Consider the following 13,956-nt stretch of genomic DNA (forward strand, 5'->3'; position numbering starts at 1 on the left):
AGACAACTTGAAACTACATGCCCAATGTCATATACCAATTAACTATTTGTTGATTAATTAAAACTTTTGTTTCCCTGGTGATGAATTAATATCTTTCATCTGCTTGTTAGCTGTTGGGAGGCTCATAAGAGAAGAGTAGAAAAAGGTATCTACTCAGATAGTTTTGGTCAAAATGGCAGAAGTGGACATCAAGTGATGACAGAAAATTCTGCTTCAAAATGGTGATGTTATATATATACATGCATGTGTGTGTGTATATATGAATATATATATAAAATCTTATCACTTTTAAAATTCAGATCCACAATGCACTATTCCCTGATTCTGTATACCTATTCCTGGCAAGTTGCACCTTCTGATAAGTTGTTTAACTGCTAAATACCAAACCATTCTTAATGATTTCATAACCAGATTTTCTTTGATATTCTCAATCCCTTGTTGGCATTCATTCATTCATTCAACAAACATACATTATCTTTTCCACATAATTATGATGTGAGAGCTAAGATCTCTGTCCTGAAGAACAGAGATGGTTAAGCAGAGTTGTTAAACAGACATTAAGCAGACTTATAAAACAATGTAAAAATACTTCAATAGTGATTTACACTGAACTATGGAATTAGTAACAGTTAAAGCCGCACTCATGTAGGGAGAGCATGTAGATAGAGAGGATAAGAGAGGGCTGAGGACTGTGGTATAGACCATTCAAAATTTAGAGGTTGGAAAGGAGAAAACCAGCAAAAGAGCTTGGAAAAAAAAAAAGCTTTGAGTGAGATAGGAGGAAATCTGGGAAATTGTGGTATTAAAAAACAAATGAAAAGATTGTTTCCATTAAGAGGAAGGGGTCAGCTATATCAAATGCTGCTGAAAATTCTAAAATGATAAGAACTGATAGTTGACCATTTTTATGCTGATTTGAGTGGGTTATTAAGAGAATGGGAGGTGTGGATGGTAATCTTTGCTATGATTCACGTGAAACTACAAGTTCTGATTCACATCAGGTTGATACCAGTGAAGGTGGTTGGTCTGAGATATATTGCAAGGGCTCCTTTGTCTGTCTGTGTGTCCTTCTGCCTCTCTCTCTCAGTTTAATGGCTTGATGTGCTATGTGAAAGGAACAGAGGAATCAAGGAAGACTCACAAGTTCTTGGCCTGAGCAACTACTTGAACAGTGGTGCTATTTATCGAGATGGACACTGTAATAGATGCAGGTATGTGGGAGGGTCATGTGGAAGTCAAGGAAAGAACAAAGAATTCAGTGCAGTACATATTAAGTTAAAGATGTCTATAAGTATCTAAGTGGAGATGTCACGTAACTGGGAATACCCCATTCTGGGTCTCAGGAACCTTATTCTGAAGCTATGGACCAGATTTGGAAACGTGAATTTGGGAATCACCGTCGATTGAATAGCAACGTAGAGTAGGAGAGATTGAAACGGTCAATGGAGGATTATTTTAAGATGGGAAACGTTATACCATGTTGTAAGCTGAAGGGAATGACCTGGTAATTGTGCCCGGGCAAAGATGTGAGCAGAATAGAGGTGACAGGGGATGCTTGAAATTGGGATTTAAAAAGATGTTCATTTACAATGTTGAAGTATGAGAATCAAGTAGAGTGAAGGATTGTTGAGAGTGGGCAGATTTTTTTTTAATTGGAGTATAGTTGATTTACAATATTGTTAGTTTCAGGTGTACTGCAAAGTGATTCAGTTATACATGCATATATATATAATATATATATGTATTTTTTTTCAGATTCTTTTCCCTTATAGGTTATTACAAAATTGTGAGTATAGTTCCCTATGCTATACAGTAGGTCCTTGGTGGTTATCTATTCTATATATAGTAGTGTATATGTTTAATCCCAAACTCCTAATTTATCCCTCCCCTCCTTTCCCCTTTGGTAACCATAAGTTTGTCTTCTGTGTCTGTAGGTCTATTTCTGTTTTGCATATAAGTTTACTTCTATCTTTTTTTTTTTTTGGATTCCCCATATAAGTGATATCACATGATATTTGTCTTTGTCTGGCTTACTTCACTTAGTATGATAATCTCTAGGTCCATCCATGTTGCTGCAAATGGCATTATTTCATTCTTTTTTTATGGCTGAGTAGTATTCCATTGTATGCATATACACCACATCTTCTTTATCCATTCATCTGTCGATGAACATTTAGGTTGCTTCCATGTCTTGGCTATTGTAAATAGTGCTGCAGTGAACATTGGAGTGCATTATCTTTTCGAATTGTGGTTTTCTCCAGATATGAAAAGTGGACAGATTATTAAACTGAGTGCTCAGATGTTGATAAGTCATCTAGATTGATAACGAAATCTTCCAGAAAGATAACAGAAATACCATCTTAAAAGTTTCAGTAAATGGGGCAAATGTTTCCTAGATGTTGATGTCCTACATAGTCTGATAGCATGTTCTTCAAAGGACAGAGGAAACAAGATCTGAAAGCAGCAATGAAGAACATGAAGGAAATTTACACCATCTTCAAGACTATGTTCCTAATTCAATGGGCAAAAAAGAAAAAGCCACAACTTGAGACAGTGACAAAGGAAGCTGTGTCCAGGTTTCAATTAGAGAAAGAATTGAAGGGACATTCAGTGAAGAGCTTCAGATAAAGGGGATTTGGTGGGTTCCAATCCATGAATTCCAGAGGGCACAAGGGTTAGGAGAGTCCTGAAAGGGTGGGAGATTGGGCCAGATGAGGCAACATGCACTGCCATATGAGCATGGCTCTAGGGCATGATGGGATTAATCCTGTGGTCTCCTAGGGCAAGAAGTGTAAATCAGTTCTCTTTGAGTGTCAGCCTCTCAGTACTGATCTCTTAGTTTGTGAAGAGAGGTGAGTGGTACTGAGGCTCATGGTAATTATCTTTTTGAGAATATAAGGAGCTCTGGGGGCTTCCTTTTCAAACGTCTATGAATGGCATTACAGCTGGAAAAGGGACAGGTCTTCCTGGAGCCCAAGGCTCTGTGTAGACTTCTCTTAAATCCTGCTACTAGGGAAGGCATTACATATGGAAGATGGAGGGGAGAAAGGCAAGCCTGGATACTATGTGAGATCTTACAAAGGCTTGAACAAAGGCTGTGATAACAAGAATCCAGAAGGAGACATAGAGATCTCTTGTGGACCCAGAATGCCTTGGAGCTGTTCTCTCATTATGAAGTTCTCTTCTTGACCACAGGGCTCATTCAGAAGCGATGGCCAAGGCTAGAGCTACAGCCTGTAATTATAACCTTGAAATTAAGTCCATAGTTAAGGGAATTTCCAAACTCTGATATGAACCTCTAACTAGTCTCAGGGAAATCTGCATTCTCATGGTCACAGAATTATTTTATTCTCATACTCCCCAAATATATCTACTTCTCAATTATCCAAACTAAGTAATCTCAAGATGACATGAGTTAGCTACAAAATAAGTGTCAAATTTATCTCCTATGAGAAGAACGATTGGATTGGTTGTTGATTCATCTTCTTTACTTGACAGTTCTTGCCAGAACAATGACAAGAGGCAACATAAAGAAGAGAAGAAAAAAGAAAAAACAAAAAACTGACCAATATGGGTATTGATTGTTCTATATACATTTTTCATTAAATTTTCCCAACAACCCTATGAAGTTACTATTTCATACTCATTATAGAGATGAGGAAACAAATTATCAGAGGAATTTGAAAATTTCCCCAAGGAGATGTCAGAAAAGCAGCAGAGCTGATTAAAATCTGTAGTTATCTGATCTGAAAACACTTGCTCTTTTAACCACATACCAACCAAGAATACTAGCTAAGCCAACTGCACGTTCCTTTCCCAAGTAACCAAGTAACCAACTAAAATGCTGTGCTGGGATCTATGAGAAATACAGAGGTAAATAAAGCACAGTCTCTATTCTGCAGTATGAACTACCAATTTGGCAAGACAACCTGTTTGCGTAGAGGTGCAAAAAGTTAAATAATTCCAGAGGACAAAGATGTAATCATTATCACTGCTCTGAGTATTATGTATGGTTGAATTTGCTCAAGTGAAAGAAAATGTGATGTAATATTAATGTAACAAAGCTAATTTTTTCTCATTTTGACTACTTAAAAAATTTTGAAACTCTGATAACATTTCAGTACGTTACTTTTTGTCTCTTCAGTACATTGGTTTTGGTCTTGTTTTGTTTTGTTCTTGCAAAATTGAGTTCTTGATGCGTATATAGTTTCACATCCTCTTGTTTTTTTCAGTTAAACTAGATAATATAAGAAATTTCCCGTGTTAATGGCAGTTCTTTATACACATAACGATTAATGACATAGTAATCATAATACAAGGGAACTGAAGAGAGAGAAGGGCCTCTCAGGCACAGGAGACAACGCAATCCAGAATGAGGAATCACTTTGGGCCAAGTCAGAGTTGGCAAGACTTAGGTTCCAAGTGGTCCTGGGGAGGGGTTAACTAGAGGAGTCAGCAGAGGCCACATGCCATAACTTCTGCCCTGTCAGTCCACTGGACTATTTGGGCCTGCCACCTGATCTGTGTCCCTTTCCAAAGGACTGTCTGTGGGTCAAGCCAGTGGATGCCAAAGCAAGGTCATTCAAGCATCAGAGAATACATTTCCAGAAGCAGATTTGTTTACTAACTGGGAAGGCATCCACTATAACAGAGGGAACAAACGAGTTTTTCTTTACAAACCTGTCCCTGACCCTTGCTTTAGCAAGGGTTCCCACTTTCCTTGGCAAGCTTTTTCCTGCTCTAAAGCCAAGTACAACTGAGCAGGCAGGGAGCGTATCCTCACTGGCTGTGCAAGGCTGGTGGCTGAGGTCACACATGCCATTGTAGAATGGAAGTTTGGGGATATATGAATAAAGCAGCACCTTTATCTAAAATCTGGATGACTTTTACAGTGTTGTGTTTGAAAAAGTGGTAGCTAGGTGAAAATTCAACATTATGTACAGAAGCAGCAATTTGAGGACTGAACTGCTTGACAGCCCTTGCTCCCACTACAAAACAAAATCTTTGTGCTAAACAGAAACTGACTTTCAGCTGAGGTCAGTGGAGGAGCAAGATTACTGGGGGAATCTTATTTTTTTGTAATACATTATTCTTTCCTTCAAGCCCTGATCCTTTATGGAGTCTGATATTTAATGAATGTTGTTGAGCATGGTTTTGGAGGTTTCCTCCTCGTGAGATTTTGTACTGTCAGAGTTGATGCTTTTATTATAATTCACACATACAAGATACAAGGCATTACCAAAGAGAACTTTTTTTTTATTCAAAAATTAAACAGCTAAAAATTAAATGTAGTTTCTAAACTTTATTTTACCATGTTATGAATTCTAGCATATGAAATAATTCTGTAAATTTTAGAAATATAATCATCTTTGTATGATTTTTGTCTTATGTTATCATAGAAATTTTTATAAACATTTATTTGCTCCCAGAAGATATTCCTAAAGTTAACTTTCTAAAGTTAGCTGGCTAAAAGACCTACCATTAGTATAGATATTAACTATCCACCCTTTGCCTTAAATTTTAATTAATTGAGATTTCTTAATAATTGCTTTTTTAAACATAAAATTAACAGTCATCATAATTAATTTTTGCAGTAATTTGTTATTGCAACAGTAATTGTATATTTATACTTCAACTGAATGACAGAATTTTAATATACAAATCATATAGGAAGACCCTTATAGCCAGTTGCACCTGGAATGCTCATCTGTAATTAAATGAAAATATTCAAACGTTTATAATAAATCTGAACAACTTGACTTGTTAAAATGCTGATTAGAAATGATTGTCTACATGTCATGTGATCAGTAATTATGCATAAGTTTAGGGATGCAAGACATGCTGCTGAAGTAGGTATTTGACTATTAAGTCATTTCTCTAAACTTGGAAGAATAAACTAATGCAATTTCAAGTAGATGCCATGGAAAGAATTCAGTCACGGTTTAGTGGTTTTGAACTCTAGTTTTGCTACTTTAGTTCTGTACATATTTATTTAGCACCTACTATATGCTGAGAATTCAGTCAAATACTGACACATCAACTAATAAGAAGGAGGCCTTTGTTCTCTATGTGCTGATAGTCTGGGAAGTTTACACAATTTACACAGCTTCTCTAAACTTCTGTCTCCTTTCTTACTCTGTGAGCCTCACAACTATATTAATAAAGGTCAAATGAGATGATGGGGACAGTCTGTATTTCTTGTGCCATGTAAATAATGTATTTATTAATATCCCAGTTGTTCCAACCATCTTACAGGGCAGATAGTGCAGATTAATTGTCATGGGAACATGCTTAGAGTCCAGAGCCTGGGTTTGAATCCTGGTTGTTGTGTGACTTTGGGTAAGCAATTTAACCCCACTGCTCTTAGATTTACTACAAAATTGTGACAATTAGATTACTTCCGGACTTCCCTGGTGGTGCAGTGGTTAAGAATCTGCCTGCCAATGCAGGGGACATGGGTTTGAGCCCTGGTCCGGGAAGATCCCACATGCTGCGGAACAACTAAGCCCGTGCGCCACAACTACTGAGCCTGTGCTCTAGGGTCCGTGAGCTACAACTACTGAGCCCACGTGCCGCAACTTCTGAAGCCTGCACACCTAGAGCCCGTGCTCCACAAGGGAAGCCACCACAATGAGAAGCCCGCGCACCGCAACGAAGAGTAGCCCCTGCTCGTGGCAACTAGAGAAAGCCCACGCAGCAACAAAGACCCAATGCAGCCAAAAATAAATAAATAAATTCATTTAAAAAAACAATTAGATTACTTCCTTCATTGACAATTAAATTAAATAATGGATTATAGAATTCAGCGTAGAATCTAGCACATAATAAGTATTCTTCTGCTGAGGTTAACAGTTATTAAAATTCAGTGCAATTGATCCCCAATTAAAAATAAGGGAATGCAGAGAGGTTATATAATTTATTCAAGGCCACACAATAAATTGCAGAGATGAGACTCAGCCAAAGCCCTCATTTTTTACATTTCGGGTCTCTAAACATATTGTTATAGATGTAACTGTTGGATGAATTTGAAGGATACTTATTATGTTAATCAATGCTTTTAAACTTTCTCCTTGGCTGGGTAGGTCCTCCAGTCCAATTTCTTTGCTTGCCATCCACATCCCAGACCACCAGATTGAATCATCCAGAGTGTGGATGTGGCCTGGTGAAGGGTGAGACCACATTAGTCCTTGGTCTCCAGCTGCCTCTCCATTGAGAAAGAAACAATTATCTCATTGAGACAGGGACCTTGCTTGGGTAGGTGAGCCAGGCTCCCAAAAATTGTAAAGCTGGGCCCACTCATTGAATTGTGAATCCTGTCGTCCTCTCCCTCTCACTGAACCAAGCCTGAAAGCTGAGCTCTTTGTGTCTAATCTGTTTGTGTGTGTTTTTTTAATTAGCTTGTTGAATTACTCTCTTAAAGATGGCGGAGAAGTCTCAAGGAGACCAGGAAAAGAGCAGGAGAGACATCCTGAGGTCCACCAAGAGGACATGGGCTCCCCTGGATGAGCAGCTGCCCCCTGGCTCTGAGGAGGAGAGCCACAGTCTCACCACCCCCATGCTGGGTGAGAACGGGCCCTCAGGGCTATTTGAATCCAACCTACTGTGAGTGGTGAGGGATATGGGGGCTTGGGGCTGGGGGCAAATGATTTTGGAACAAAGACTTGACTTTGAAGATACCAGTATTCCTGGCATGATACCAGAAACTTCTATGAAATGGGCATATCTGACTTCTCCTACAGACACCTAAAACACAGACCTTCTTGATGGAAACAGACCAACTAACGAATGAACTCTGCTTCCTTTCCACTCCAAGATCCCCTCATCCTAAGTCCCCAGGATCATAAAGCTATGTGGAGCCCATGCCAGAGACACGAAGCTTCTTGTAGGACATCAAACATTTTATTGAAAGGCTCTTATTTGCTGGGTCTTGCACAAGGTGTTGATAATAATTTTAATTGTTTAAAGAGTAATAAGTAAGAAAACATTTCTCCCTTCACTATGATTTTTTGTTTGTTTGATTTTTTATGATGTAACTGTTTGATGGCTTTTCTTCTTTGCCCACCACCAATTTATTCTATCCCTTCACAGTATCTCAGTTGAAGACTAAGCAACTCCCATGTCTACTTGGCCTCTTTGGTTCACCAGACACCTTGTGAGGGGGTAATTCAGGTACCTCACTGCTTCGTAGGATAAAGTCAAAGAAAATAAGCCCAGAGTAACCTGTAACCAACCAGAATGGAAACAAATATTTACAGGAAAACTACTTTTATATCCTTTCCTTTTTTCCTGTTGACTATTTGTTGAGCCAGTGATAAAGATCCACCTTAAAAGACCGGGTGCCTTTTTAACACAGGGTGCCTTTGGCAATTCTGGGACTGTAGTGCAATTTGCCCCTGGAATGAATGCAAATTTGGTTTCTAACCTGGCAGAGAACTCCTTGCAAATGAACATCACTGGCTAGCTGCCTTATGTAAATGTGATTCAGTAAGGAGAGGCTCCATGTGATTTATATCCAACAAGAGAAAGGCAAAAGTCTCCTATGCTTTTTCACCCTTTGTATTCACACCAGGTAATTTAAAAATTATTCTAACATCTCTTGCTCTTTGGTGATTTATTTTTTTCCTTTTCACATTTTTTTCTCTCTCTCTCTTTTTTTAAGTTAGTCTTCTGGCAAGTTTACACTTCATTTTCAGGAAAAACTGATTATGGAAAACCAGAAGTTTTGCCTTGGGGAAAAAATGAATATGCTTATAGAAACATGTGACTAAATACTAGGAAACAGACCTATTGGGTGGTGGCTGAATAACGGGGTGGGATCACTTTAGCTGGTTCTGCTTTGACTGACTGGTCTGTTTCTCATTAGTAGAAGATTCCAAACAAGAAAGTATTCCGCACTGGCTGGACTCTGGATTCTTGTAAGTGTTTCTTTATGCCCTTACGCATCCTTCTTGCAAAGATCCATGAAAACATTATGGGTAATCCTTCTGGGACAGGTGTGACATGTAGGGATTTTCATTTTAACTGGGTGTTTGAAGGATTACTCTGTTATTGCAAAAGTTATATATCAGTTTAAAAGTACAAAATAGAATAATATTATTTCAGCCCCCAGCTGTTCATTGGTTTCCAAAAGTCCTCTTGTAATAAAGCCTAACTGCATAACTCTGTTTAATTAAGGAGCAATTTAGCATAATTTATTTACACACATTGTTTGACTCACAATACTTTTGTTTCCTTATAGTGTCTCTGTAAATGAAAACCTTCAGCCAGTCATCAGCCACATTGGTAAGACCAGAGAACCCAGAAGCAGTTATGCTTTGTGGACCTGAGTAGGAGATGTATTAAAATGTTTGTGTGAATAAATCTTTTAAAAATGAGAATTATCAGAGGTTCCTAGAAATGGAAAAAAAAAAATCTCAGAAACCATTCTGCTCAATCACTTTCTTTAATATTTAAGGCAAGCTCAGAAAGGATAGGAGTTATCCAGCAGCAGGTTGGGGGCTAGAAACAAGGACTCTTGCCATATCATTAGCTCAGACTCTAGCAGAAAACTCTCTGGGTCTGTGAAGACGTTTTGCAAGGATGTAATTATGGAAATGAAAATGAAATTGTCTAATTTTTCCTCACACTGTATTGTACTTTTATTTCTAAATCTAGTTTCTTTCTATTCTTCAGTCTTAAAATTATATCCTCTCTTTCTAATGATGCATTTGTTCTCAGAAACAACAAATGACTGAATTCTATAGCAAACAGTACAAATATGTATTTCCGAGGCAGAAAATGTATCACACTTGTTACATTGAGATTTGATAAGAACATTACAAGAAGAAAAAGAAATTTAACTACAGGTCTCACAGTTTACATCCTCATTAAATCAAATACGGTATTTCATAGAATGTAAGACTCCTCAATCATAAAATGCACCCACATTTTAAGTACCACTCCAATAGGAAAATAAAACAACCATCCTTGTCATCCCTATCAATTATAACTAGGCCTTATAGCAGGTGACATTGACTACTAGACACATCCTGATTTCATAGATGTTAAAATGTGAAAACAGTGTGTTTTAAAATTGATGTAATGCCATAAATAATGCATGTAAAAAATGACATAAATAAGGAGTTTAATGATTAGAGGGAAAATTATTAGTCTAATTGCTACTTACTTGGCTGGTTTTAATTATTTCACTTCCTTCGCTGCCACTTAAATTAAGATTGACCATTGGCTACAAACCAGTTTAAATTTAGGAATTTTTACTTTAAAAATCTAGGTATATCGTTCAAATATCCTCCTTTGCCAAGCTTCTTTATTTTTTTTAAATATAAAAGTTCCATGATGCCAAAAATCTCTGAAGATGTTTGCCAATAAATTGAATTTAAGTACCTTTGTTCCTGACAGTTTATTCTCATGAAAAGGCAGGAAGTTAAGAAATATAGCCAGCATTTCATATCCCTCTGATAATTCATCTTGCCCAGGTTATAGTAGGAGGCCTGGCACCAGTTCTGGGGTTGTCAGTAACTATATTAAAAGCTTCACTTCCCAGAAATTAAGACAAATCATGGCCCTTCCTCCTTTGAATCAAGTCAATGAAGTAAAAGCGTGAGGTGAAGAGTTGGAGGAAAGAAGGGTAACAAGATGACTCTGAGATCAGACATGCACAGTTTCTATTTGCCAGGTCCTTTGTCTTTAGCGAAGTTTTTAATAATAATGGAATAGCCTCTTACAAGTTTAATTGAGCCTTCACTTTTACAAGGCCCTTCCTCATCTATCATATTTTAAACTCAGTAACCTGTGTGGTAGCAAGGCTGGTGTTCATGTGTGTTTGCAGGTGGAGAATCTGGGTGGTCAAGTGCCACGATTTTTAGTTACAGCTGGTTTGAGGTGGGTGGAGGGACCTGTGGCTGGGGATTCTCTCAGCCCCTCTGTGTGCTGGTTTTGCTGCAATGAGCTCAAGGCACCCTGAGTTTAGGGAAGCCAAGGACCGCACCAGGAAGTGGAAACTATAACAGTAGTAGCAGAAACTGGAGACCTGAAGGTCATGAGGGGTGTGTCAGAGAGAAAACTGTGGTGAGACAAAAAGGAACTGAAGAAGAGAAAGAAAAGTAGTTTCTGCTGGAGGGAAAATCCTGTAAAAACCCCCACAATCTCAGTATGACGGAGTGGTGCATTCGTTCCTAGGTAAGCCATAACCATTACCACAAACTTGGTGGCTTAAAACAGAAATTGGTTTTCTCACAGTTGTGAAGGCTGAAAGTCTGAAATCAAAGTGTCAGCAAGGTTATTCTCTCTCTGAAGGTTCTAAGGGAAGAATCCTTCCTGGCCTCTTTCTTGTGGTTCCCATCAAACCCTGGCATTCCTTGACTAGTAGCTACATCATTGCATGCTCTGCCTCTGTTTTCACATGGCTGTCTTTTCTCTGTGAGTCTTCTCTATTCTCTTAAGGATTCCAGTCATTGGCTTTAGGATTTAAGGCTCACCCTTATCCAGTATGACCTCACCTTTACTAATTGTATCTGCAGAGAACCTATTTCCAGATAAAGGATACATTCTGATATGAAATTTCAGATACTGAAATGAAATTTGAGGGGGATACTATTCAACTGACTACAAGTAGAAATCACTCTGAGGCTGGTTTCCCTCAGTGATCATTCTTAGGCTTTATACATTAAAGTAGTAACAAGATCCAAGTGACTGCTCATCTTCCAGGTGACCCAGTACCTCCCATGGAGGTACCTCTAGTAGACCTCAAATAAAATGAAGAGGTGGAATAAGGCTTCAGTGGCCCTATTGCTGATTTCCTTCTATGTTTTGAGATGGCCAAGGTCAGGTCTTGGCTTCTAATGGTGATTTTTTTGGCTTTCATACTGCTCTGCAGCTACCTAAAGTCTATTTTTTTTTAAGTCTAATTTTTATTAAACTGGAATCTGCTTGGCGTATCTTGTTCACCACCATTATGCTAGGTAGAGCTCCCAGAAGGGAATGAAATTAGTACATGTGGAGGGCACACAGCCTAGGTACTTTTTATGTATATTATCTCATTTACCAGAACCATCTTCTGAGGTGGATATTATCATTATTAACTTTTGCAAAGAGGAAAATGAGACTCAGAAAGGTTAAGTAACTTGCCCAAAGTAACCCACTTAGTAGATAAGTGAGTTGAGATTTGAACATGGGTCTCTCTGACTCTACAGCCACGTTTCCTCTCTAGAGGACTATAGTATAATTTACTATCCGTGTTATGCATGGACACTCCTGGAAGTATCCTGGGAGGAAAGCTCTGCATCAGTGTCCCTGCTAGAAAAGTCAAAGCATGAACAATGTGGGTCAGTTCACTGGCATCTACTTCTCCCTCCAGGTCTTCTGACTCTTGTGCACCAGCGTTTACGGCCACAACTCAGTTCTCTTGAATTTAAATGTTTTGAAGTAGGACAACGCTAATTTTTTTAATGTCAGTCAAGTATCATTAGAAATGCAAAATGGCCACATCTGGATCTTAAAATAAAAAAGATGCATCAAATTAGTTTTCTAGAAAGTCATAAGAAGCCCATTCTACCTTAACTCCAGAAATTTTAAATTATAAGAAACTAAACTCTTGGAAAATTGACATGAGTGAGATACTAGCGCTTAAGAGTTGGAAAATTCCATGGTTATTGTTTTTTTTCCTGAGGTTCACTAGGCTTCTGATCCCTATACATTTCAGTCTCAAAATTATAATTAGTAATAATTAGTAATTATCATATATTGAGTGCCTGTTGCATATTTTAAAAATATTATGAAGTATTTCTCAAACAAGGTGATTGAATAACCGCATTAAATATTGAAGAAACAGAGACTCAGTAAAGTTAAGAGATTTACCTAAAACCACATAAAGCCAAAGAGGTGGACACATGATTTGAATTCTGTTTGATTTCAAAGTTCATGCTCTTTTTACCAGAAACCAATATACTGCATACTGGTGTAAATCCATGGCCATTAATTTTATCCCTAGCTTTTCCTTATTTCTGTGAGCCAAGCTTGGATGGCAAAAAGGGACACTTCCATTTAAGGGTTTTTTTGTATTGATAAAACCTTATTTCATTTACACTTGAGGTACATAAAGAAGATTTAAATATTATTAATTAAAAATAATTGTAGAGAGGGCAGACAGCAGAAGCAAGAAGAACTACAATCCTGAAGCCTGTGGAACAAAAACCACATTCACAGAAAGATAGACAAGATGAAAAGGCAGAGGGCTATGTACCAGATGAAGGAACAAGATAAAACCCAGAAAAACAACTAAATGAAATGGAGATAGGCAATCTTCCAGAAAGAGAATTCAGAACAACGATAGTGAAGATGATCCAGGACCTCGGAAAAAGAATGGAGGCAAAGATCGAGAAGATGCAAGAAATGTTTAACAAAGATCTAGAAGAATTAAAGAACAAACAAACGAGGATGAACAATACAATAACTGAAATGAAAAATACACTAGAAGGAATCAATACCAGAATAACTGAGGCAGAAGAACGGATAGGTGACCTGTAAGACAGAATGGTGGAATTCACTGCTGCAGAACAGAATAAAGAAAAAAGAATGAAAAGAAATGAAGACAGCCTAAGAGACCTCTGGGACAACATTGAACACAACAACATTCACGTTATAGGGGTCCCAGAACGAGAAGAGAGAGAGAAAGGACCCGAGAAAATATTTGAAGAAATTATAGTCGAAAACTTCCCTAACGTGGAAAAGGAAATAGCCACCCAAGTCCCGGAAGCGCACAGAGTCCCATACAGGATAAACCCAAGGAAAAACACGCCAAGACACATAGTAATCAAATTGGCAAAAATTAAAGACAAAGAAAAATTATTGAAAGCAGCAGGGGAAAAACGACAAATAACATACAAGGGAACTCCCATAAGGTTAACAGCTGATTTCTCAGCAGAAACTCTACAAGCCAGAAGGGAGTGGCATGATATA

General features: G+C 38.0%; 2 protein-coding genes across 2 annotated transcripts in view; one reads left to right on the forward strand and one right to left on the reverse strand.

The window, feature by feature from the left end:
- NEUROD6 (neuronal differentiation 6) overlaps positions 1 to 13,956 on the reverse strand; it is a 199,467-nt gene that overhangs the window by 165,461 nt on the left and 20,050 nt on the right. The window lies entirely within an intron of this gene.
- Positions 1 to 13,956, forward strand: part of ITPRID1 (ITPR interacting domain containing 1) — a 117,606-nt gene that overhangs the window by 13,527 nt on the left and 90,123 nt on the right. The window contains 3 exon segments of the mRNA XM_082399498.1: positions 7,421 to 7,562; positions 8,867 to 8,915; positions 9,239 to 9,282. Of these exon segments, the coding sequence (XP_082255624.1) occupies positions 7,421 to 7,562; positions 8,867 to 8,915; positions 9,239 to 9,282 (235 nt within the window).

This window comes from Balaenoptera borealis (genome assembly GCF_965194805.1).
Source record: "Balaenoptera borealis genome assembly, chromosome: 7".
Taxonomy (NCBI): domain Eukaryota; kingdom Metazoa; phylum Chordata; class Mammalia; order Artiodactyla; family Balaenopteridae; genus Balaenoptera; species Balaenoptera borealis.